This window comes from Coffea arabica, chromosome 5c (assembly GCF_036785885.1).
Source record: "Coffea arabica cultivar ET-39 chromosome 5c, Coffea Arabica ET-39 HiFi, whole genome shotgun sequence".
In the NCBI taxonomy this organism is placed as follows: Eukaryota; Viridiplantae; Streptophyta; class Magnoliopsida; order Gentianales; family Rubiaceae; genus Coffea; species Coffea arabica.
This window is the reverse complement of record NC_092319.1, coordinates 46,051,726-46,077,465: the sequence shown is the minus strand read 5'-3', so window position 1 is coordinate 46,077,465 and position 25,740 is coordinate 46,051,726. Positions and strand designations below refer to the sequence as shown.

Below are 25,740 nucleotides of genomic sequence, written 5' to 3'. Positions count from 1 at the left end.
TTGCATCCTTCCAGGAATCAGAACAAAGGTCCCCAAATGTGATGGTCAAAAATGGAGCAACAAATACAAGAATGGCAAAGAGTAGGCATCTACTTTCATATCAAATCATCACATAGTGCTTATGAATTATCATTTATCACCATATTTGTAACAACACCGTGCTTGCTCCTACCTTTATCAATTTTGGGTTTCAGAGTTCAGAACTGATGAAAACTGCCAGAGATGAATCTATCCAAAAAGCACCCTTCACATTATCTTTACAAAATTTGTTGGATTGAAAACACCCAATGTTACACATCAAGAATCTAGTAACACCACCAACCCCCTCCCCTCCCGGGGACCCCCACCCCCCAAAAAAAAATAAGGGAAGAAAAAGAGCCTTAAATAATGTACAGAGATTCAGTGCTCAAAACTGCAACCTAGAAGGATAAACAAAGCTGCTGTTTGAGTCTTCTAGCAGCTAACTGTCCCGGTCATATATTGAAGTGTCCCGGTCATATATTGAAGTGAAACTCATGGAGGGATATGTCATGGTTGTGTTCTCAGAAGATGATGAATTTCCTTTCTTTCCAGAGCCAGCAGATACTGTATAAGTTGTGGTACTGTTATGCCTCAGAACCATAAGCTCTTCTATAATCCCAGGTTTTGCTATCTGCTTGTCATCCAAATCTATCTCTCCAGTCAACATTTTCACCACAGTAGACATGGAAGGCCGGTTTTTAGGCACATCTTGGGTGCATAAAAGACTAATCTTCAGATACCTGGTAGCCTCATCAACATCAATATCCCCTCCCAAATCAGGATCAACCATTTGCACTAGCTCTCCTTTCTCAAAAAGAACCCACACCTGCAAATAAGAAGTCATTCAGGGAATGGAAAGGAGAATAAGGGAAAAAGGGAAGGCCAATTATCAGCAGAAATAACTAGACAAGAAAATGAATATGGAACTGCACACATGAAGAGTCAGTTTCCAATTGTTATTATTGTGAACTCCTACTTGAGATTTGAAACATTAAGCTGCATTCAGACATCATCATCTCATATATTAATTGTGGCCAAACAACATTTCATCTCTCCAATAGAGCCATCTGGCAAAAGAAAACATAGTGATCAGAAAAATGCCAACACGGACCACTAAGTTAATACACTTGTAGACCTTCTTGATACAACAAACACTTTCAAATCATGAGTGAGGTAGACACTTGCACATTCAACTATAAGGACGATAAGGAATTCAACTGCAAATACATGGTGGTTAAAGGTTGTGGTACAAGAGAGTATGGTGATTATATAATGCAAAGAGCGGTTTTACAACTATCCCGTCAAATAGATTGCAGATGTCAGCTACTCCCCATGTTGATAAATAGTTCAGTCACTACTTTCACTTATCTCTCCTCAGTTGCCATGACCTGCTTGTTTACCATACTTATTGACAGAAAATGAGCAAAGGCCCAAAATCAGGTAAACAGGCATAGTTAATGGATAACAGATGAATCCAAAGGCATTCACCAGTAGCATCAAGACCATGCATTTTGCTATCATCAGCTATACCTAAAATGTGTGATTATATTACTTAGATATGTTTACATTGTAGAATGGGAAAAAAGTGAAAAGGAAGGACAGATAGGTTGGCAACTTGAGTTTCAGTAGGAACTGCTTCATTATCTAATATTGGTTTATACTCATCATTTCAGGTTCTAAAAGGTGGAGGCTAGGTATCTTAATCCATTCTTCCATAATAGACAAATTAGTACTCATCTACTCAGCACATCAGTTAATATCCTACTCATTTGTTTCTTGTAGCAAGAACTTTTTCAGCTGATAATTCAAAAAAATATTCTACTTATAATAGTTCAAGGAATAAACCTCTCAGTATGAGCAAATGAAGAATTGCATACCCTTTCAAGAAGAAACTGTTCACCGACAGGCAACCGCTTGTTTGTGTTGCATCTACCACTAACAATCTCCAAAAGGAGAACACCAAAGCTATAAATATCAGCTTTCCGTGTCAACTGGCCTCGAATTGCATACTCAGGGGCCAAATAACCTCTAAGAACATGCACCAATGTACAAATTATAAGTAAAAAATACATTAGACTTTGAGTCAAATAGATTAATTGCATTTGTTGCAAACTCTTTGCTTTCTTTGTCCATTTTCTTCTGCAGTACATTAAATGAGAGGAAGGGGTTTAGATATATACTGAAAATAAACTTACAGAGTCCCAGCAACGCGCGTGCTAACATGGGTTAAACTAGACGGAAAGAGCTTCGCTAGACCAAAATCTGAAATCTTTGGTGTAAGGTCTTTATCAAGAAGAATGTTGCTTGCTTTTATATCTCTATGTATAACATGGGGTTGCACTTCCTCATGGAGGAATGCAAGCCCTTGAGCAATCCCTATGCATATCTTAGTCCTCGTTTTCCAGCTAAATTGAATGCTGCTGCGGTGACCACCTATATATAATGAAATTTATAATCTAAATCTAAAAAAAAATTACAGTTTTCGAAATGACAAGAGGCGATGAGTTACCAAGAAGAGTTTGAGCAAGGCTATTATTTTCAAGATAGCCATAGACCAATATCCTGTGGTCCCCTTCTGCACAACAGCCATACAACTTTACCAGGTTTTCATGTTCTAGATCTGAAATTGTCACTATTTCCGTCAAGAACTCTCGTATGCCCTGAGTTGAATCAGCAGAAAGCACTTTTATAGCAGCCAGTGTTCCATCTTTTAGCCTCCCCTGACAATTAGTAGACAATTCAACTACATATCTCAAGCACCAGTAGCAAAGTAATTCCCCGAAGAAGGATGGTATGAAACAAAAAGTATTACCTTATACACTGAACCAAACCCTCCTTTCCCAATTTTATTTACAGGACTGAAATCTTCAGTTGCAATTCGCAAATCTTCGTAGCTGTAGAGCCTAGCATTGTCTACATTTAAACCTTCTGCATACATTTTGAAGCTACTGAGAACAGTTTCATGCATATAAAAAACGCATCATTGTATATAGTATATATGCCATAAAAACATGTTCAAGAGCTGTTGCAAGCATTTATTGAAGAAAGTGATCAAGAATTAAGAAATGTGAGCTCATCATTGAAGTCAAGAATTAACGAAGGACCATTATCATGCTTCAGACAACATGAATTTATCCAATTCGGTATCTGGATAATAGATTGGATGTTAAAGTACCAAGTGACTCTTCCAGAAACCCACCTTCCTCAAGTTCTATTGTTCCCCTAGTTGGAGAAGAAGCTTTTTGTTTGAAACAGAAAGTAAAACAACTCCCTGCAGCCATCTCGTGTGCCAATTAAGAATTCGAATCAGAACAAACTACCTGTCAAGAACAACTGTGACAAATAAATTTGTAAAGTTTAGAACTTTGTCAAGTTCTGATCTAACATTACAGGTCAGGTAAAGATTTATATAAATTAAGATTACTATTTTGCTATCGATAACACATAGTGTGACTATAAGATAAGTGGAGCAGAAATGATCTCTTTGAAGGTACAAATTGAAGGCATAAAAAGAAAAGGAAACAGAAAGGCTTAAGTTCTAATTCTGAAATTGATCAAGAAGTGAATCCTAAGACCTCTCCTGAGAAGACCCTATCGGTATTACCAGGGCAAAGGCAACGTTTGCATCATCGTTTAAAAGAGGAATTTGCGAGGCACAGTACCTCAGGATAAGTCAAAGCCATCCGCAAGAACTAATATGCACCAATGACGAATGAATATATAAATTCTCCGTAGAAGGGAACAAAAGGCATCATAGCACCTACACAAGCATTTACCATATTGTTTTGCGCATTGGTTTTAGAAAAGCAGGATTCAGCAAACACACATTAGATTATAATTACTGGTTCCTGTTCATAATTCATATCCAATTGAGCCAGATTCAACAGGGCCAATCAACTACCTTTGCAGAGACATCATAATAATAAATTATTTGCCAATAAGGATATAAATGACCTTTAAACTAGCTATAAGAATCACTGAAACCAAGGATAACATGCACTTATCAAGCTACAAACATAAGAATACGGTCTATAACAAGATTCACATCCACAATTCATCAAAGGTGCTTGACTAATCAAGCATGAAAAGGATTGAGAGAATCACCGAAGTTCAGAGAAAAGCTATGCACAATTGCACATGCTAAAGAAAGCCCAAAAATATCTTCAAGAAACAAAGAGATGGAAAGCTCACCTTCGCGGTACTATCTTGGTGGACCAGGAGACAGCTGATGCAGGAGAATTGTAATGGCTTAAAAGTGGGCTGGGATGCTTTTATTTTCGCAAGACAGACTAAAACAAAATTAGAAATAGTCAAGTTTGAAGTTTCATTCCAGCATTTAGTTTTTACCTGGTCAGAGCCGTTAACTGATTTTGTTCTGTGTTCCAGTTCCAAGTTGCAACTCCGGTTGTAGAGTGGTAGGAACTCATTAATACACAAGAGCTGATAGGTTAATAGGTACGCGTAATTCTTTGTTTTGTTTTGTTTTGTTTCGAGGGAGACAGCAAATGGAAAAGGGAGGAGAAAGGGGGGAGCTCATCTGAATTATTGTCATGACCAGCTCAATATAATAAATGTGAACATTCTTTGCAATGCATTCAAAAAAGAAATTGGGCCAATCTTAATTTATTGTCATTGCAACGATCGAACAAGTGCTGGCCAAGGTCAAGAGCTTGAACAGTGGAAATTCTGTACTCTAATGCTTATAGTAGTAAAAACCGAACAGATGTAATCACAGATGATTTACGGGGACAGTTGTGACGTGTAAAAGGGACAATAATTTTAGACCATTGACCGTCATCATGAATGAATAACACGTGGTAGTTTTACGTTAGCAAAAAGTCGTAAGACAGCACCGGTCAGCGAAGTGTTTGGGTTGCAAAAAAATCGCCGCGTAAATATATTTTTTAATTATTTTTTATTTTATATATATCAAATTATTATAGTAATTTTTTTATAAAAAATTCAAAAAAAATGCAATCCAAACTCTTTCTTAATCATTCAACTCATCCTTCTCTCGAACTTTTTATTATCTAAACATTGCTGCAAAATGGGTGATTTTTATTATATATAATATAAAGCATGAGGAAGGAATTTCGTATTAAAATTTTGTGTGATTTTTTTTTATTCTACTTTCACAAAAAGCAAAAGTTTGCTAATAATAATTTTCATTTCTAATAACTTTTTATTTTAAATTTTTTTCTTAATTTGCACGTCCATGAAGTGCGATTTTCCCGCTAGATTGATTGAAGCGCGTTGTAAGGAATCAATTACTATATTTTTTTTGAACCTTTTATACGTATGCACGAAAGAAAAGGCACTTGATATTTAATTCAAGAAATTTCTGATAGACGTTGGAAAATACTACACTACTTTTAGTCATAAAGAAGATTAATAAGATCCCAATAATTTGCATGCACAATAAATTAATGACCAAACATTAGAGAATCCAACTCATTGCAAGAGGACTGGCAGAGTTAAGGTACCAGAAACAACACACTTTACATGTCCAAGAGTGCAAGTTTTCTTTGACAGCATAGTTGCATCAAATTGAAATTCTTGCTTTTTTCCTTTTCACGTTTGGTAGCCAATTTCTTTGTAGGGAAAAACAACGGAGGACCCAAAACCACAACAACGGGAATTTCTCGAGCTCATAATTTGTCCATGGGGAAATTTGGCACGTACTAGGTTTTTCTTTGGAAAATTCACAATTTTTTCCCAGATTCGTTTGCTTAAATAACAAAATGTTATCCCTCACTCCAAATTTTAGACTCCATGCAGTGTCCATCTCCCCGCGCGATCTTGCTGTTCTCCAAATCGGGAGAAGTACAAATTTCCCACATCTACAACTTTTGTGATTTGACTAAGTAGCATATTAGGACGTGATTTATCACAAGAAGAAATGTCAAAACTGGCCTGCCCACCTCAGCTTCTCGCTGCGATCGGAAAGGGCAGAGCAACTTCGGAACGGATAACGGTCTCGGAGGTCCGGTACATCCGGCCCAAACCACTGTCCCAACACATCGAAGCATGAGAAAATGAATCTGGTTCTTGACTACCCTGAAATTAAAGGCCCAAATAACACTTGCAACCACCTCGTTTGACTGACTGCTTAGGCGCGTTGTATTCTGGGAACTTAAGAAACTAGTGCAAATGTTTTGACCTCTGATAACCATTATCAGCCATCCCATTGCAAAGACAACGTAAAAGCCCAAAGATACTAAAACTGAATATCTCAGAACACCCAAGGGCCAAAATTTATTCTATATCATACACGACTACATACACAAGGTCGATTAGTTCATCATCGGATTTCTTTGGGGAGGGGGACGAGAAAGGTTAGAGGGAGTCCGGTTCCAAGCCCACTAACGAACAAAAACCAAGAACTTTGCCAGTTCTAGAGCCTTCTCGCGCCCAAAGAGCTTCTCTGTAATAGCAAACGCGAACTCCAGTGAGGTTCCTGGCGCTCTACTAGTGATGAGATGGCCATCCACAACCACCCTGTTCTCTGCCTCGCTTGGATCAGTCAGTTTGTCGCACAGTGCAGGGAACGCAGTAGCCTTTTTACCCTGAAGAGAGCAGAAGACATCAATCATATCAAGGTGAAAAAGAATACATAATTAAAAACTGAGTAGGTATTAGTGACAAAAACGGACATGAAACTACCCAGTGCAGGGTAAACCAAATATTTTGACATCAGAATGGTAGCCTTCAAACTAAACAAGGTACACAAAGAAGAGACGAGGCTGATGGAAGCACTACAAATTTCGAGGCAAAATTTCAGGAATTCATGAATTTGTTGACTTCCAACATGCCTGAATTTTGGAGAAAAGCGGTTATACTCCTTAGCTGCATATACCCAAATTGAACACAAAACACGCAGTGACGCATCTCAAAATGATACCTTGAGCAAGCCATGTGGTTCCAAGACTAAAGCAGGGGAAGCACAGAATGCTCCATAAGGTCTATTAGATTCACGCTGCTTCTTCAGCAAATTAACTAAGTTTCCTGATTTTGCAAAGGCTTGCGCGCCACCAAGTCCTCCCTGAATTTGTACAAAATGTAAAAAAAATCAGACTGCATTTTCAGGTGCTGTTGGCTTGATAGAACAAATGTAGCTCTCATACCGGCAACACAATAACATCATATGAGCCATTAACAACATCATCAAGGAGCACATCTGCAACGAGTTTCACTTTTCTAGAAGCCACAACTTCTAGTTTATCCTCAACAGATGCCACCAGAACTTCAGCATTTACCCATCGAAGTACATCAATAATAATAAGAGCTTCCATTTCCTCAGTGCCATTAGCAATAGGTACAAGAATCTAAAAGGCAAAAAGAAGAGGAAAACTGGATGTAAACACATGATTGTGCAAAACAATGTTAATGGCTGTCAATTGCATATTCAAAACAGTCATTGATTTTTAGTTCACAAAGAATACAAAGAGGAGGTTTGACACAAAAAGTTAAATTTTGGAATGTGAAAGGAAGAGAAGCAGTTTGGTTACCTCTAGAAGCAGCAAAAAATTTAACCTGAATAAGGTCTTTGATAGTAGAACAAGTTGACATTAATTATCAGCCTAGACATACTGTGACACAAAAGGCAAAGTATATAATCAACTATGCAACCTAACTGGCATGCCTTGGTAGATAAGGAATTATCACATCACAGGCCCCTCAATTTGTCATGGACATGCATGTGAGATTATTGGAGGTTGAACGAATTGAAGTACCAGACTAAACCTACATAGTGATTCAAGTCGAGGCAGGGGTATGACATCGTGGCTTGGATGAGATGTACTAGTACAAAAAAGTAACATAAATTACCTTAGGGGAGCCATCACATGTCCAATTGACTCGATTAAATTCAGCAAACAGGAATTCAGCCCCGTGAATGGTGCGCATAACCTAGGAATAAACAGCTTGTGAGAAATGCTTATACAAAAATTATGCAAGAAGCTAATTATGTAAAAACTGCCGCACCGCACAGAATAGATAGATGCATCAGGACAAGTAGTAAGCCAGATAATAACAAAATGGTCGACTGTGATCCTCTAGAGTCTATAATAAACATTAAAACGCCTTATGTCAGTGAGGAAAGGTAAAAGGCAAAGAAACGTACCAATGGCCCAGAAACTTCTTTAGCTTTTTCCTTCCCAAATAATTGTTCAACTAGTGCAACGGCATACTCCATGGCTGTTCCAGGTCCTTGACTCGTCACAACATTGCCATCATGCTCAACTATTGAGTCGCTAACAATCGCAGCAGCGGCAGATAACTGCTCCCTGAATGATGGATAACAAGTTGCCTAGTCAAAAAAATCATTATCTGGTTAGAAGTTGATCACTAGATAGCACTATAACTTCATGGAATATCGTTCATCACCTTCTTCCCCTTCAATAGGCCCCATGAGCCAAGTGCAACAGCAGGAGATGCACATATTGCAGCATATAATCGGCCTTCTGAAGCCTGCTTTTTCACTATGCTTTCCAAAGTTTTATTATCTTTAAGCGTTGTTGCACCAGGCATTCCTCCCTATACCAAAAACAGATAAATGAAGAATAAATTAATTTGCCAGAAACAAATTCAATTTTCTCGACGAGAGGCCACTATAGTAATGAATCACTCAAATGAGACACCAAAATATAAATAGCTATTTCTAACGGTATGTTTTAAGGATCAGTTTCAAAGTCGATTTAAAAATAAATAAATAAAACCAACTATATTTGAATAAATTACTAATAAAAATATCAACCGGAGTAAAGGAGTCATTGAAATTAAGAAGCTCACTCATAAAGCTCTATGCTTTTCCATTTTGATCACCACTTTTCATACAATTTCCTAATATCCCGCTCTCAGCAGGGGGGAAATTTAGAAAAATGGCAAATAAATAAGAAAACCAACACTGAAGGCCACCAAAAAACAGAAAAAAAAAATCAATAAACCCAAAAAAAAAAAAAACAATTTTAGTCCATACGGTATAAGCCAAAAACTTGTCGATACCGGAAGAGAAATGAGGTCGAAGACGTTATCGGCGCAGTCAGAAATCAAGGCATCGGCAACGATTTTAACTCCGCGGCAAGCATCAATTTGTAGCTTCTTCTCCACCGAAGCTACCGTAACCTCCGCGCCAGCTCTCCTCAACACATCTATTGGCACCACCGCCTCCACTGGCTCGGTCCCATTCGCAATCGGCACCAAAACCTATCACCAAAATGGTAGACAGACAAACAAAAAGCAAAAATCAAGCTCAAAAACGAATTCTAGTAGTAGAATTTTTTGTCAGCAGTGAAATTTTGAATATGGTTCTTTGCCTTTTTGTTAACGGAAGCCATGACTGAGAACGAAAAACGCTGCTTGTGAAGAGTCGGGAAAGTGAGGAATGAATAACACAAGTGCCTGGGAAGTTGAGCAAGAGTCGCGAAGGACGACACGCGCGCGAGGTTGCGGACCTCAAACGCCAACGCCCCCATTTCAATCAATCCCTTATATTATATAGTATTACTGCAGCTGCTCTGCTGCTGCGTGACTCTGTGTAAATGTGACGAAGGCTCTAAGGAAAGGTGCCGCTGGCTCGCGTCATTGTGATATTCGTGGCAAGCCTTTAGGACTACAGCGTGGGCACGTATCATTTCACGGATTGGTATTTCAATTTGGCCTCAAGAAATTGGATTCTAGTTCAGTCCTTAGCTCCATTATAGTTACTTTCTTGACCTACGATCTAACCGACCTTGCTTGTCCCCAAATAATAGGTGTATTTGCGTGCATAAATTATTTAAAATTTTTTTTTATCATAAATATATTTTGCAATCACATTTTTATATTTCACATTTATCATATAATTAAAAGTGTTATAATAATCATTTTAAATAATACATACACGCACAATATATGAAGCAAAGACCGAAGAAAAAACATGGCGTTGACTATATTCATTCTTTTTTTTTTCTTTTTCATCATTTACTACGTTTTGGAAATGTAGTTTTATTGAATTTTTTAGGCATAAGCTAGCCTCTCTATACAATTTTAGCTCTTAAACTCTTACAATTTTAGGCATAAGGTAGTTTTGCAAAGACCGAAGAAAAAACATGGCGTTGATTATGTTCATTCTTTTTTTTCTTTTTTCATCATTTACTAAGTTTTGGAAAGGTTGTTTTACCGATATTTTTAGGCGTAAGATAGCCTCTTTATACAATTTTAGCTCTTAAACTCTTATGTACTCCCTCCGTTCCACTCTGATAGTGCTGTTTCTTTTTTTACACAGTTTAAGAAAAAGTTGTTAACTTTGTTGAAAAAATAAATTTAAATTGCTATTTTCCTAAAATATCCTCACATTAAATAGAGTATAATTTTATGAGAACTTGAATTGATGGTAAAAAAAGAGTCAACTCTCATTAAATGTGGTAGGTTTATAGTAACAATAACTTACATTGAATAAGTGTATTTTAAGAAAATTAAAATACAACAACTACATTCTTCAATTGAAAAGTGGACTACAATTTGGAACAGATAAAAAAGAAAAATAGGACTATCAAAGTGGGACGGAGGGAGTATATAGTTAATAGCTTTAAGTGTTTGAAAGAATGAAAGTCAAATACCATCTTTAGAAATATAACTATTTTAATGAAATGGCTTTTAGATGTGAAACATTTGTCACGGTCTATCATGGCTTTTAGACGTGAATTACAACTTTATTATCCTAACAGGAGACTTGTGGGATTTGAAAACTAAGGATGAGATTTAAAAAAAAAAATTAGAATTCAGAATCTTTAATTCCTAGATTTTAAATATGATTCACTGGATGAAGAACTTCTCTACACTCATTTCTTAAAATGACTTGTGTAAGATGTTAATTCCCATGAGATTTTTTTTTTTCCGGTGCTCATGCTCTATCTAAAGTTACATCAAGTTGCAACTACAACAAATAATAACGTTGATCCTACTTTGAACACTTTTTATTGTTTGGCTGTGATACCAATTTTTTTTTTTTTTTTTTACGGGTTAATTGCACTTTATCTCCTTAGGCCATTTCTCAATTTACTCCCAACGTTTATTTTTCCACAGTTTACCTCAAAGACTAACGGTCAACTCTAATGGAGATAAACGAAATAATGAAAAGACAATAATACTCTTAAGAAAATAATAATGAACAATCTAAAATACCCATATCTCTAGGTTTATGAAAGAGATAAATAAAAGTTTCCAAAATTACCCTGAGATGTGGACTGTGGAACATGGGACCAAAAAAAAAAAAAAAAATTCGGAAGACAAAAGGCAGGGAACCTTTTGTCATTGTGTCATCTTTTCTCTCTCATCTATTAACCGCTTTTTCCCTCAATATTTTCTCTCTCCTCTATCTACCTATGAAAAGTGCTCACATGCATGGCGGTTCTGAATAAAAAGAAAATATAACTGTCTAAAACTCTTTTTGACTTATTCATGTATAGAACAAAATTAAAGACAATAATAACAGATTATTAATGAAAAATTCTTACATTGTAATTTGAGTAACAGTAAAATCTTCTTCTCGAATTTTCAAGTATCCGAGAGGTGCACAGTGGTGTCTTTTTACCACATCCACGCAGTTTTTGGGGCGATCATTCAATGTTATTTGAAGCATTTTGTGACATTTTTATGATACTTTTGCTTGACAAAGAAAAATTTAAGTGCTGTTGGATTTATTGAAATGAAAGAGAAAAAATAAGTTGCAACTGGATGAAAGCATGAAAAAAGAAAAAATAGGCTAAAAAACATCATACACCCATTTTTATAACTCATTGAAGAACATTTTAGTCGGTCAAAACAAATGGCTCTCCTCCAATAGCAATTTCGGTATCTTGAAGTTTTTTAACGGTGCAATTGCTTAGCTGGACTGACAGAGGGGGTAAACTGTGAAAAACAAACGTTGGGGGTAAATTGAGAAATAGCCCATACTTAAAAGGGGATAAAGTGTGATTAATCCGGTTGATAATTTTACTACTCAAAAGTTGAACTGAAATTAACGCTAATGTTGCCACGTCACTTGGGACTGTGATCGAGATTACTATGGGGTTTGACTATGCGAAGAAGATCAGGAAACACTAGGCTAATGTCTGGCCCATCGCGTCAAATTGACTGGGCTTCCTCGTGTGGACTTGAGCAAGCCAAGGAGTCCGTGCAAGCAGGATAGAAGCGCTCTTTTTTTTTTTTTTTCTTCTAAAAAAAATATTTTTTTTATTAATAAGTAAAAGTTTTAAACTCAGACCTCTTACTCACCATTCATTTCATTTTATCACCCAATCCAATTTTTCCCCTCTTCAAACTTGCTTGTTTCTAACTCACCATTGTGGTGATGTTAACAAGGGGTTGTCGGTTCCAATCAAACATTTCAAGAAACAAGTAGACATAATTTATAGTCCTACACTAGAAACATAATTTTTTTTTTTTTTGGGCTACTTGTAATGATTTAGTAAATACCCTACTTTACTAGCTCTGGAAGGCAAAATCACGAGCTTCACTAATAGTGTTCATTTGAGCTTATAATAATATATCTGAAAATTTGGCAATATCTACATATCTATGTTTGCATAAGTTTTTAAATAATTACTTTACACAAACTTGTGGGAACTAATACAATTGAGGATTAGGGGCAAGGTTATTATTGGAAGAAAGAATGAAAGAAACCATAACCATATATCGGAAGAAACTTTTGCTTTTTATTATTTGACCCTTTACGAGTTTTACATCCAATTTTTTTGCCCCCGTGTATTCATCAGTAAAGAAACTACCATGTCCATGTGTGATGCAAACAATAGTAGTACAAATTACAGTCCCACTACATGATTATCTTAGTGCACTTTTGCACCGACCACCGAATCCAACCAGTCGCAATTCTTCACTAAATATATAGTAAGCGAGAGTAAAGATGGATCCATAAACTTTGAGAGTTGTAGCCGCCTGCAAGGTGGATCCAATCAGTCGCAATTCAAATGAGTTCGAGTTCTGTACGGGATAAAAATATAATTAAAAAATATATTAATAAAATATATAAAATTTTTCTGAAGAAAATCACAATCAATCTACAGTCAAAAGAATGAAATATTGGCTCTTCTTTTCTTTTTTTTTTTTAAACCTTTTCATCGTACTTTTAGGAATTCCCCCACCCACAACCCCCCCCCCCCCCCCAAAATTTTTCCTTGCTTCAGGAATTGGTCTGCCCTGCAAGATGGTCGGTTGAGATTCAGGCTAATTACGCTTTTGCCTCCAATAGATAATCCAATATTAAGCTAGAGAATTTGCATCATCAACTACATTAATTAAACACTCAAGACAACGAAACTACAAAAGCTCATGATAAAAGTAACCCTGATTAGATAGCAATGTTCAGGGATTGAAGACCAGTCAGTAAAAAGTAAAATTAATTTATCATAGTCATCAATTATTACAAGTACGTACTCCATAAAATTTCACTTTTATGGATTTTTTTTTTTTGTTTAGACATAATAAACGAACTAAGGGTCTGTTTGGTTGAAAGTAAAATGTTTTCCTTGGGAAAATATTTTCCGTGAAAGTAATTTTCCATGAAAATCATTTCCCTTTCATCATTTTCAAGTGTTTGGTTAGTTTATTGAAAATATTTTATTTCTTCATTTTTCTGGTGTTTGTTTAACTTTTGAAATATTTTCACTTTTATCTTTATCTTTACTTTCTACATATTATAATTACATACTTCTTCCCAGGCAAAATAAGAAAATTTATCTCATTGTTTAATTTTAAAAAATCTTGGAGAAATGTATATATGAATAAAAAATATCTCCTTAAGCAATAAACAAATTGCTGGTCATTTAGTGTCAAATATCAATCACATGCAATGCTTATTGTGACATATATCTTGCACTCTCACTGCTGAAAGTTTCTCTAGAAAAGAATGTCCCTTTTATATATAATTAATTACTAGTATATGATGAGAAGGATGATGTTTTTTTTTTTTTTGAATATACTAGGGGGAGGGTTGGGTTGGGTTGGGTGGTACGGAGGAGGGAGTGTAAGGAAGACGTCTTGGGTTCGAATCCTCCTGTTTACACTAAAAAAAAAGAACATACTACAAGATGTTTTTAGTAAGTTTGGAACATACTACAGGCGGGATGCATGTATTTCGGAAAATAATTTCAGTAAGTTTAGAATGGAAGTTGTTTTCCATAAGATGAGTGAAAATATTTTACATAGAAAAATGTTTTCAGTAACTTTTGTGCAACCAAACACAGAAAATTAGGAAAATATTTTCCTGGAAAACATTTTCACCTGAAACAAACGGACCCTAAATGCATTGGTTAACATTTTCGCGTTTATTTCATATGTTTGCGGCAGTCGTTCTTTAACACTACTGTTCTGGACCATGCAAAATATCACATGCTATAACTTTCCACGCTATACTCTTGTTACATATGAATAAAATTTTAACTTTAAAATAGTATTTCATATGTATTTCATGTAATAATGAATAGGAATTTAACTTTTAAACTATTTATTTTAGTGGGACGCTATGTTAATTTGAGAAAAAATTATGTAACATACTAGCATAACATGTAAATGTGTCACAAAAACCCCAAGCTTCTTAATGATCATCCATCATGATTCGTCCTAATTAACACTCTACTAGCTAGAACCATTAATACCTTCTTGCTTTGTACACATAAACAAAGAGGGAGGAGGAGGAGAGGGGGCGGGGGGATGGGAGGCATCCGAGTTAGCGTTTTTGACGAATCAGATGTTTTTACTTTGCCTGTCTTCTTTAGTTCTCTTAGATTCAAGATAAACAGTACTTTTCAATCATACACATATTTATATGCAATTAACACCAATAATTGTCTACAATATATTTTACATTGACATTTCTTACTGTTTTTAAGTTCATCTTTTTATTTTTTTGGCATAAAATCACAAGCAATCCATGATGATGTCGAGTATTATATTCAACAAACTAACCACAACATCAAAGGCCCTGTTTGGCATATGAGTTTTTTGAGTATTTGTCTAAAATTTTACTGTAACTTACTGTAAAAATTGTAAGAAAATTTATCGAAGTATGTAAATTTTTGAGTATTTTGAAATATATAATTTAAAAATTTTGAAGAGTTTTTTTTACGTTATTATAACTAAAGTTATTAAAAAACTAGTGGAAGGCAAATTTAGCTAAAAACTTATTTGCCAAACAAGCCCTTATTTATGAACATAATCAAATTTGTTTCCTCAAAAAAAAAAAAAGAAGAAATAATCAAATTTGTGAAAATCAAGAGAGAACCACATTAATTTCATAAACTAAAATAAGATTGAAAGAGGAGTGACTCCTACCCAAAACAAAACAAAGGGAAAAAGTATCCGTTGGCACGGTGGCTGTTGGCCAATCCCACCCAAAAGGAATGGCTTTTGAAAGCTGATTCTATACTCTGACACAAAAAAAAAAAAACTGATACTGTAAAGTTTTGAATTAAATATTTATCGACCATTAATGTAGTGAATTTTTTACTCTAACAGATATAAATATAAATATATATAACTTATATAAAAAGTGAATTTCAAATTTAAAATTGAATTATGTATACCCGCTTCTATATATATATATATATATATATATATACATACACACACACTTACGGTTCATAAAAAAGTTACTCCAAAAGTTTTATTATTAGTATATTCTATTGATAAAAGAGATGAGAAAAGCAACTGAATTTCATAACAAATAAATAAATGAAGGAAAGAGAAGAAGGGTAGAAAGCGGGAAAATAAAAAACAAAAAGAAAAAGAAAAGGGGGAGAGAGAAAGTGGGAAAGAAAGGGTATGTAGTTAGCGAGTGAGGAAGTCATGCTGCTTTTGCTGTGCTTGGCTTGGCTTGGCTTTGCCATCTGTTGTTGTATAGCAGTAGCAGACTTTTTTTTTTTTTTTTTTCTTTTTTGGAGCACCATTTTTGGCCTTCCCAAAGCCATATCTCCTCCCCATTTCCTCCACTTTTTCCTCAATTTCAACAGTTTTCCAGCTAAAAAGCCTAAAAACTCAACCCCTTGTTTATAGTTTTCTCTGTGGATTGGATTTTTCTCTCAATTTTAGGCGTTACCGATTGCTGGTGGCCAAATAAGAACCCTAATCTCAAGATTTGTTGATTTTGAACCTCAATTGTTCTCGTACAAATCCTTTACCTGCGGATAATTAGATTTCATTTCAGCAAATGCGGAGCTCCCCGTGAGTTATTTTGTTTTTTTTTTTTTCCCTTTTGGGAAATTCTGATTCGTAGGATTTGAAATGTGATTTGGAGCTTGATTTTTTGGATTGAGAAGCTTGGCTTCCTGTTCTATTGTTCGGTTTTTGTCTAGAAATGTGGGAATTTTGAGATGGATTTGCTAAATTTTAAAATTTTTAGGGGATTTTTTCGAAATGAGAGATCCTCGAGTGTAAAGGGAATGTGTACATAAATGACTGCTTTCGCTTTCATTTCTGCATTTTAGGCAATTAAATTCAAGTTAATTCCAAATTCAATTGTTACCAGAAATTTATTTGACGGCAATTTTGTTTTTCTATCATTTCTAAAGATATAAGATTGCTCACTGGTACACATTTTATGGATGCAAGTTTTTGACGTTATTGTATATACTCTCTATTCCAATTTGTTGTTCCATTTTCTATAGAGCCTTATTTTAAGACGTTCTCAAATTATTTCTGATATTAGAAGTATAGTTATATAGCTATGGTTTTGCAATTTCCTTATCTGTGCGAGTGCAATATTTCAATGGCTTCATTTACTAGTCGAAAATCTTAACTGCCTAGGTCCTTTTAACTAAATCCACACTTTAGGAGTATTTCTTCGTCTTCTTTCTTTTGTATGCTTTCTTTGTTGGAGTCTTAATTTGGATAGTAATTGTCTTGATCTTTTGCACTGTTTTCTAAGTGAGAATCTGGATTTTAATTGATATCCTGCCGTTTACAGATCTCTTCCTTATTAATCTTCTCGCCCAGATGTGAAAGTTTAGTTAGTCATTATGGGAACTGGAGACTCTTCTTTTGTGCATTTTATTCCTTTCCTTCACTCTTGTGTTTCTAATTGAATAAATGTGTCTGGCTATCTGAATCTAGAAAAATTGTAGAGTTTTGTGCCAATCTCGGATAAGCTATGACTTTCTTTCTTGTAAAGTTTTTCCCCCCCTGTTTCATTTACATTTCTTCTTTGTCATTGCAGACAACACTGCCTGCTCTGAACACTGTTCTTACCTGGATTATGGAAGATAGTATTCATCATTTTCCTGCCTTGTTATGGTTCAGAAAATCTGTCAAGTGGTTTGGTAGAATCTTCTGGTTAAAATCCACTTGAGTTTAATCTGTTGACCTGGTTTTATTGTAAAATAAAGGGGAAAACGAGATATACCACAAAAACTGCATGTATAATAACATGACAAGTATGCTATTTGGAAAAGAATTTGAGGGGTTGCAGGATGATGCTTTAGAGGGATCACTTGATGAACACAAGATATTTACAGAGATTTTTATTGAACCTGATAGTGGAGGCAGAAAGAAACGGTGTCTTGTCTCTGGTGTTATCAATTTTGAAGTCGACGGCACTCAGCAAACCGATGGAACTTTCTGTTCAAATAATGCTAACTCACAATTAACAAGACCAGAGGATCCTTGTGAGCTTAAAGAGGATTCTTGGGGAAATCCTGGACAAGGACATGGCGCCGAGGATTTTACATTTTCTGAGTGGAGTAACAATGATATGAACTTTAAAAGAGCTAGGTTGTCAGGTGGTGACTTTGATGCCAAACCATCTTCGGGAGTGATCTTGAAGGTATCTGGTCCTTCAGAAGGAGGTGATTCTGGAGTGTCGCAACCCGCTTCTCTTGCTGTAACTTGTCATTTGGTTGAATCGTCTAGTCAGGGGGTGACAAGTTATTCCTATCTTCTAAAGCATCATCAGGCGGTAAATGCAGGAGATGTAATTAGCGAAAATGAAGCCTTAAATTGTAATTTATCTAGCTTAGATGGAAATGAGGGAAAGGATATTGCTGTCAGTAATGCCTTGGCTTCACCTGTTTTTCAAGAGAACTCTGCAACCAAAGTTTTGGCTGCCACTCTACCTGCCATTGTTGCAAATAAGTTAGGTCCTGGTAGACCGGCAAAACCGAGGTGGAAAGACTCTTGCTTTTTGGAACTGGATGAAGCTGAACTATCGCTGCCTAGAAGCAATAAAAATGATCCTCGCCCTCTCTTGAGGTACCATATCAGTTGCTTACTTAGGGCAGCGGGATGGGTGATTGGTAGGCGCAAAAGGAACAATAAACACAATTTGGTTGGAGAACATGTTTACAAGTCCCCTGAAGGAAGACCAATTCGTGAATTTCACAGAGCTTGGAGCATGTGTCGGGAAAGGTTATTCTCTGATGCAAACAATGTTATGCGGGGAACTGACTATATACAGTGGACAGATATGACACAGTTCTGGTCCGATCTTTCAAGTATAACATCAGTGATTGAAAAGCAACTGGATAATTGGGATAGTACTGCTGCACTAGCTCATTTGTGGTGTCTTCTGGATCCCTTCGCCAATGTGGTTTTCATAAAGAAAAGCCTTCGTTTGTTCAAAGAAGGAAAACCAGTTAAAGCAAGGAGGAATGTAGTGATTCATCCATTTGGAAAATGTGATTCTTTTTTCTGCTCGGATGCCATGCAGGGTTTATTATCTCATGACTCTTATTATTCCGAGAAAAGTTGTATGGATAGTCTGAAGGCTGTCAGTGGAACTGCTACTAAATCTAGGAGCATTTCAGGCAATGAAAGGATCACTTTGCGTCAGAATTCCTTGCAAGTTTGTGGGCCTGATTGCTCATGTGAACAGACTGGCATTTGCTTATTTGATGTTCCATTAAGTTCTGGAAATGCAAATATGTCTCTTGGAGAACATGAAACTGTTTCCCCTGGTCAAGAAAGTAATAGGAGTTCAGTGACATGTGACAAAGAAAGATATGAGCATAATGAGGATTTGCCCGTGAGAGGTGCCATATCTATGCAAAGAGTAAAGGAAGAGGATCAGACTTTTGACGTACAAATGAACCCAATTGGGTGGAGTTGTGTTGGTGCTAATTCAAATTGCAGAACCTATTCTTTGAAAGCTAAGATAGGCGATACTTCTTTTGCTAGAGCTGGAGTTCGAAGGAGGAAAACACCTAAGAAGTCCAGAAAGATATCTGAAATGAAGCTGACTACGCCTTACAAAGGTGGGTTCAACGAAATAGATGGAAATGGCTTTAAGATAGATTCAGGTGCTAAGGAATCTTACCTTGGGGAAAACAGTCTGGGACGTAGATCAAGAAAGTCCAAAAAATGTGGTCTTAAGGATGATGACCTGTTGATCTCGGCAATCATAAAAAACAAAAGCTGCAAATCTAGCCACAAAAGGTCTATTTCCAAAACTAAACATCTGAGGAAGCGGAAAAGCCAAAAGGGCAGTTGCAAGTTACTTGTGCGAAGTCTTAATAGAGGTGGGAAACATTTGATGGAAGGAAAGTGGTCCCTCTATAGTCAGAGAACAATATTGTCCTGGTTAATTCATTCAGGAGTTATCTCTCGTAAGGAAGTGATCCAGTATCGCAATCCAAAGGCTGATGTTCTGGTAAAAGATGGCTTTGTAACTTCTGATGGGATATTGTGCAAGTGCTGTAATAAGGTGCTTTCAATCTCTGAGTTCAAGCGTCATGCTGGTTTCACGCTTAGCCGTCCTTGTTTAAATCTTTTCATGGAGTCCGGTAAGCCATTTACTTTATGTCAGCTTGAGGCTTGGTCAGCTGAATACAAGGTGAGAAAAGGTGCCCCTCGAACTGTACAAGTTGAAGAGATAGATGAAAATGATGATAGCTGTGGACGCTGTGGTGATGGTGGTGAATTAATCTGCTGTGATAATTGTCCATCTACATTTCATCAGGCATGCTTGTATGCTCAGGTCAGTGTTTCTTATTTCATTAGTTAACGTCCTCCTCCTTCATTTCTCCTCTGATCTAAAACTTGTATGTTATTTTGCGATTTTGGAGTGGTGTCTGAAATTCTCAATTCGGTGATTTTACGTTGTGTCTGGAGTTCTCAGCTAATAGGTTAAAAAAGTTGTTGATTTCTAAATAGAACAAATTTGTTTAAGATTTCATTCACTTAAAATTGGGTGCTGAATGATAATCGGCATTCAGAACATCCTTGATTTGTTTTGATTCCTGCTATTCGAAAGAAATTGAGCTGTATTTACTCCACAGTGGTTTTCTGATTCTGGGCATACTTCTATGTGATGGATATATGATGCTTTTTAGCATTCTCTAGTTTGTTGCTGTTCCTTCAAATTCCGAACCTTAGTCCACTGGCTTGTAGAAGTTGCACTGCTTGTTCTGTGGTGTCGGAGTCAATCTGCCTAGTGATCGTTGCTCTTCCTTATTCCCACCTTCACCCCAGAATAATTTTTAGTTTCAGTAGTGGTGTCAGTTAGGAAAAAGCAATTATTTTAATATTTTCTTTAAAGTACAGTCTGTCTGCTAGATTTACAACATGCCCCATGTACTTTGTCGTGTGAAGAGTAGGAATATATTAACTTATCTCTAGTATTTGTTCACATCCTATTTTGAAAATAAAAGCTTTTTATAGATTATCATAATTTATTTAGGGTGATGGCTGGTTTTTTGAGGAATTATGTTTCACCTATTAAGGTTATTTATTTTTTATGTTCAGGAACTACCTGAAGGAAATTGGTATTGCCCACAGTGCATTTGTCAGATCTGCGCCGACTTAGTTGATATTAAAGATTCATCAAGATGTCCTGGCACTCTCAAATGCTTTCAGTGCGAGAACAGATGTATACTTCTTTTCTCAACTTTTGCAGATTATTTTGGCATATGAGGACATATTCAATGATTTGGAAGGTGCAAGGGTGGAGGGAGGATTACTGGACTAATGGGCGTGTTTAGTGGAATAATAATAAGGATTTCAAAATCAAATTTGTTTTCGTGTGGTGATATAATTCTTTTCAAGGTGTAAAATTGAGAAATGTTTTGAATATTGGGTAATATGTGTCAGGTTTATATTGAATGAAGTCTAACTGTAAAATGAAACTAAAAAGTGTTAAACAAACTCTATGGAAATGTGTCTTGAAACTCTAATAAGATGAGTTTCTGGATCTGAATCTCAGATTGAACCTATGGATTTACAAATGGATCCATGTCTTCTGATTTGATTGTATCAACATCAATTCTGATCAACGTAAGCAAGAATTTTGTTGCTTCATAGTTAGACTTGTATCTTCGTGTTGTAGCATTTTGATAAGCACACGTACTTGTCAGTTGACAAAAATGACTGTGTTTGACTTTATTCAGCGAACATTTTAAATTGTCAGTTAATGGTTTTTCTTAAAATGTAGTATTTTTTTTGTTATATCTTGGGGATGCAATCTTTTGGTTGCTTGTTTACAGATCATGAGGCTTGCTTGCAAGGAAGGGACACAATAGTGGAAATGGCTTCTGATACTTGGTTTTGTAGTGAAACCTGTGAACAGGTATACTAAATCCTTTTTTGACCAGTTTAATGTAGAAGTGGTTAAAGTATTTGACACATGTGCATCAAAATATATTAGGATATGTTTTATGAGTGCAATTGTTGACTATATCTCGAGGTTCCAGAGTTGTTTTCATTTTGGTGAAGATTTATTTTCTCATTTTATTGTTCAATTTCTGAACCTCACAATGAGGTTGGACAAATTTGTACAGGATGGTACTGGTGTAGCTTTTTATAAATTAACCTCTGACCTCTTTCGTCCTCACCCAATGCTCCCAAAAGGAAGCAAGAGATGCATGTTTCTGACATATGTAATGTTCTCACATTTGAACTTCAAATATGTTGTGGTAATTAGAGCATCCAAGGTCATACTGTCAGAAGAAAGCAGTGAGCATCTCTTTCAGACTTTTGTTGTAATAATAGTATACAAATAGGAATCCTGTGGTTTTGGTTTTCATGGTTCCATCTCAATTACTTATGCACTACCAAACTAATTTCTTGTCCTATTTATGAACAATTTCTTATAAAACAACGATAGAATATTCATCCTATTGTGCCATGCAGATCTATTCAGGTCTTCAATCTCGAATTGGGATGATGAATCTCCTTTCTGATGGCTTTTGTTGGACACTTCTGAAGTGCATTCATGGTGATCAGAAAGTTCATTCTGCACAGCGCTTTGTTGCTTTAAAGGCTGAATGCAACTCGAAATTAGCTGTTGCCCTTACGATCATGGAGGAGTGCTTTCTTCCTATGGTGGACCCTAGAACCGCCATAGACATGATACCCCAAGTTGTATACAACTGGGGGTGAGTTCTTTTTGGTTTTCAACAAGGATTTTACCTCTGCTTGACAAGCTGTCTACTTTACACTTGGCTTCTTTCGCTTTTAGCATCTTCTTGACCCTTTTTTTTCAAATTACTGTTTTTGTTGGATGATTAGTCAAATTGCACCTTTTCCTTCTCTTTCCCACCCTCCTCTCCCTTACTATTGCTTTAAATTCCAGGTTGATGCTCTATCTCAGCTGACTTGAAAAACACTGCAGCTTGTAAAAGCAGATTTAAGATATTATTTGTTCTTCTCAGTAAGACACATAATCTATTGTCAAAAGAAACCTTGAACATCAATTTCTTCTTTTGCATTTCCAACTTATTATTTTTTTTATGATATTGCTGATTATGGTGTATTCTTCATTTATCCTAATTGATTTACGATTATTTATCCTTTGCTATGGAAAAATTTACTATAATCTTTTTTCTTATCTTCTAATTCTCTTTTTCATAATTAAACCTCAGAGAACATGTGATTGTATTCATTATTAAGTAAGACTACTTTTCTTTTCTTGCAGATCGCAATTTGCACGTCTTAACTATGATGGTTTCTACACTGTGGTTTTGGAGAAGAATGACATATTGATGTCTATAGCATCAATCAGGTAGTCATTAGATCATTTCTCTTCTGTAGAAATATTCAGTCTTGGCTTGGTCATCACTGCTATAGTGCTTCATTGGTGTAATCGCTTGTAAAAGTCAAAGAGTTGACTTTCTTGCATGGCTTGACTAGATTTTTCATGGATGGGGAGCCTGTGTACTTGCCAGTGGCAATTGTATGGTGCAATGTAGGCACTGATACAACAAATGTAGATACTACTACAACATGAAAAAACACAACGAAAGTTTTCACTTGTTGAAATTTGTGCCCCAAATTCAATAAAAACCATCCAATTTCAAATTAGTCCATCTCTCACCATGAACCGTTCTCTGCAATCCATGCTGTGATTGCAAAGAATCCCCACCCATTTTTCCTATGGTCTCGATATTCTCTACTCTTGACAGTTAAATTTAATGAGTATAAACCTGCAATCTTCCTCAGTGATGCTTAAGTGGCCAAGTCTTATGGAGTTTATTTGATTAATGCTTCAGATTGTTGTTTAAGATTGTTATCATCAACTTGAACATACTGAATTGGAATGAGAAAGGTATTTTAACTAAATATACTAATTCACTTCTGGCTTTCACCGTTTAAGTTTACTATAAAGGTGCTGGTACTTTACAATTACATGATTCTGGAAATGTTTCTCTCTGCTCTGTTGCTGTGATCGGGGTGTTTTTTTTTTTAAAATTTTTTTATAGTGTAAGTAGGAGGACCTCTTACTTACACTTCCTCTCCCAGAACCATTCAACTCATCCCTCCCCCCTGTGATTAGGGTGTTATTTTTAGGCATTACCCGGCAATTTAGGCTGAATGAAAGTAGTAGTATTTCACATGCTCCTTGTATGAAGATCAAAATTAACATTTTTAGGCATTATATTATGCTCTGAGGTGATCTGCATAGTTTTTTTTTTATTTGGTTGGGGGTTTTTTTTTGTTTTGGTGTTTGGGGGGGGGGGGGGAGGGAGGGAGATAAAACTCTGGCCTCCGTCACTGCAGTGGTTGCGGCATGTGGCTAGGATGCCGATTTGTGATTTATGAATGATTTGTTTCATTTCTAACAATAACTTTGCTGGCCTAATACTGGGGGAGATGGGTTCAATATTTGTTTTGATTCAGGATCCATGGAGTAATAGTTGCAGAGATGCCACTTATTGCAACATGCAGCAAGTATCGTCGTCAAGGCATGTGCCGTCGCCTACTTAATTCAATTGAACTGGTAAGAATGTAATTTGTTATTTTCAATGGCTTTGATTTGCAAGCGTTGCTTATTTACAAAAAAAAAAAAAGGACTTTCCTTTCTTGGGTCAATTATATATGCCCGAGGAGGACTGGGGAAGGAGTTTGACAATGGAGATTGGAGGACATGATAAGCAACTGGTTACATAGCCTCTTGAACATATAGAAGCTCTGGTGACCCCACCACACTGCTCATCCAGTTAGTGGTATTTAAAAAGTACCTCTTTCTAATCGAGACCTAAAATATAAATACACTTGCGCTGCATTTGCCAGTTCAACTGTTCATTATAAGGGAATCAAGAGATCACCTCCCGTTCCTGTCCTTTTATAATTTGAATGAGCATTCTTGTTTTTGGCTTCCCTATCAGAGTATTTAGGATCAATTGCTGCCACCTAGCATGTCAAATAGTAGATTGTATTTCATTGAAATCCTTTCTGATCTGCGATTCGTGCATAAAATGTAAAGTTCACAAAGTTTTTACTTTTATCATTAACGCAATCTAAACTTTGTGGCTTCAGATGCTAAAATCTCTCAAGGTCGAGAAGCTTGTGATATCTGCCATTCCTGGTTTGGTTGAGACTTGGACAGAGGGTTTTGGCTTTAAACCCTTGGAAGATTATGAGAAAAAAGGTCTAAGCAATATTAACCTGATGGTGTTTCCTGGCACCGTATGGCTTAAGAAGTCTCTGTGTGAGAACGAGTCGGACCAAAAACCAGGTAAGCGCTGAGTCCTCCATTCTGGTGGACGTTCTTCATTTTCTTTTGGTTTCTTGGGAAACTGATAAAATTTTGTACTGAAAACAGGACCCTCTGCTGCTTCAATTGCAAGAGTAGACGATCCAACTTCATCAGGAGGATGCTCCCAAGGAGGTTTCTCTCAGCAGCCTGGTCAACAATGTGATCAGTACCGTTTTGAAGTAGCCAATGGCGTAGAAAATTTTGGGTCTGCTGACCGTATGAAAGAACTAACAGTTAAAAATCAGGAAAATGGAAGTTTGCACCATGAAGAATCTCAGCATGGAGATTCTTTTCTAGTCAGTGAGCCTGCACAACACTCAGATCAGGGTGAATGCCATGAAGAAGCTCATCCCGGTGGAGAAATTAGACCTGTTGACTCTGATTTTCAATTAACTGAAGGTCAGGATTTTAGCTGTATGGATAATCATCATCCTGCGAAGGTTTCCCTTGATGAAACTGCTCCCTTGTTGGAAAATGCCCAGCTTCATATAGTTAGTTGTGTAGAATCGCAGGAGATGTATGATAGACAAAACAATTTTGTTGAGATTTATAGTCTTGCAAAATCAATGTAGTGGTCTAATTGGAAATGAGATATTCTTTTATTCTTTAATGTCATTCGGAAATGTGTTTGTCCGGATCAGATGGATTTATTTTCATCATCATACTCATAGTAGGTGCGCTGTGGCTGTAAATAAATCAATCAAATCGAGCTTTAACTTTAAAGCGAAGGCTGGATGCGGATGCCAGCCATGTGATTGTCA

At 36.3% G+C, this 25,740-nt stretch overlaps 3 protein-coding genes across 11 annotated transcripts; 1 reads left to right on the top strand and 2 right to left on the bottom strand.

Annotated features, from left to right (window-relative positions):
- Positions 1–72: 72 nt before the first annotated feature.
- LOC113687865 (cold-responsive protein kinase 1) lies at positions 73–4,717 on the bottom strand. 9 transcript variants are annotated; one of them, XM_027205386.2, is made up of 8 exons: positions 4,369–4,717; positions 4,213–4,289; positions 3,221–3,354; positions 2,834–2,949; positions 2,531–2,741; positions 2,217–2,454; positions 1,899–2,049; positions 73–847 (listed from the first exon to the last, which is right to left on the bottom strand). In XM_027205386.2, the coding sequence occupies exons 3-8, from the start codon at positions 3,300–3,302 to the stop codon at positions 461–463; spliced, it is 1,185 nt and encodes a 394-aa protein (XP_027061187.2). In that variant the 5' UTR covers positions 3,303–3,354; positions 4,213–4,289; positions 4,369–4,717; the 3' UTR covers positions 73–460. The 9 variants fall into 9 exon arrangements, with proteins under 9 accessions (XP_027061187.2, XP_071907348.1, XP_027061189.2 ...); XM_072051247.1 differs by having other exon boundaries at positions 3,221–3,341; XM_027205388.2 differs by having other exon boundaries at positions 4,213–4,246.
- Positions 4,718–6,251: 1,534 nt separating this feature from the next.
- LOC140007833 (protein DJ-1 homolog A-like) lies at positions 6,252–9,529 on the bottom strand. The gene is made up of 8 exons (XM_072051246.1): positions 9,336–9,529; positions 9,025–9,225; positions 8,407–8,556; positions 8,144–8,329; positions 7,849–7,929; positions 7,146–7,346; positions 6,923–7,063; positions 6,252–6,587 (listed from the first exon to the last, which is right to left on the bottom strand). The coding sequence occupies exons 1-8, from the start codon at positions 9,492–9,494 to the stop codon at positions 6,384–6,386; spliced, it is 1,323 nt and encodes a 440-aa protein (XP_071907347.1). The 5' UTR covers positions 9,495–9,529; the 3' UTR covers positions 6,252–6,383.
- Positions 9,530–15,779: 6,250 nt separating this feature from the next.
- LOC113743446 (increased DNA methylation 1) lies at positions 15,780–25,619 on the top strand. The gene is made up of 9 exons (XM_027271451.2): positions 15,780–16,239; positions 17,231–19,984; positions 20,752–20,875; positions 21,489–21,571; positions 22,135–22,379; positions 22,919–23,005; positions 24,121–24,220; positions 24,760–24,958; positions 25,046–25,619. Exons 2-9 carry the CDS (start codon positions 17,429–17,431, stop codon positions 25,549–25,551), a joined length of 3,900 nt encoding a protein of 1,299 aa, XP_027127252.2. The 5' UTR covers positions 15,780–16,239; positions 17,231–17,428; the 3' UTR covers positions 25,552–25,619.
- The last annotated feature ends 121 nt before the right edge of the window (positions 25,620–25,740 follow it).

Bases quoted from the DNA above. Each gene is read 5' to 3' on its own strand.
- LOC113687865 (XM_027205387.2), bottom strand. From the start codon at position 3,302: ATGGCTGCAGGGAGTTGTTTTACTTTCTGTTTCAAACAAAAAGCTTCT. The intron at 2,742-2,833 runs GTAATACTTTTT...ACTAATTGTCAG, and splicing joins GGTTTGGTTCAGTGTATAAG to GGGAGGCTAAAAGATGGAAC. The intron at 848-1,898 runs GTATGCAATTCT...TCTTATTTGCAG, and splicing joins AACAGTTTCTTCTTGAAAGG to GTGTGGGTTCTTTTTGAGAA.
- LOC140007833 (XM_072051246.1), bottom strand. From the start codon at position 9,494: ATGGGGGCGTTGGCGTTTGAGGTCCGCAACCTCGCGCGCGTGTCGTCC. The intron at 7,064-7,145 runs GTATGAGAGCTA...GTACAAATTCAG, and splicing joins ATGATGTTATTGTGTTGCCG to GGAGGACTTGGTGGCGCGCA. The intron at 6,588-6,922 runs GTATCATTTTGA...TGCTCTCTTCAG, and splicing joins AACCACATGGCTTGCTCAAG to GGTAAAAAGGCTACTGCGTT.
- LOC113743446 (XM_027271451.2), top strand. From the start codon at position 17,429: ATGTATAATAACATGACAAGTATGCTATTTGGAAAAGAATTTGAGGGG. The intron at 19,985-20,751 runs GTCAGTGTTTCT...TTTTATGTTCAG, and splicing joins AGGCATGCTTGTATGCTCAG to GAACTACCTGAAGGAAATTG. The intron at 21,572-22,134 runs GTATACTAAATC...TGTGCCATGCAG, and splicing joins GTAGTGAAACCTGTGAACAG to ATCTATTCAGGTCTTCAATC.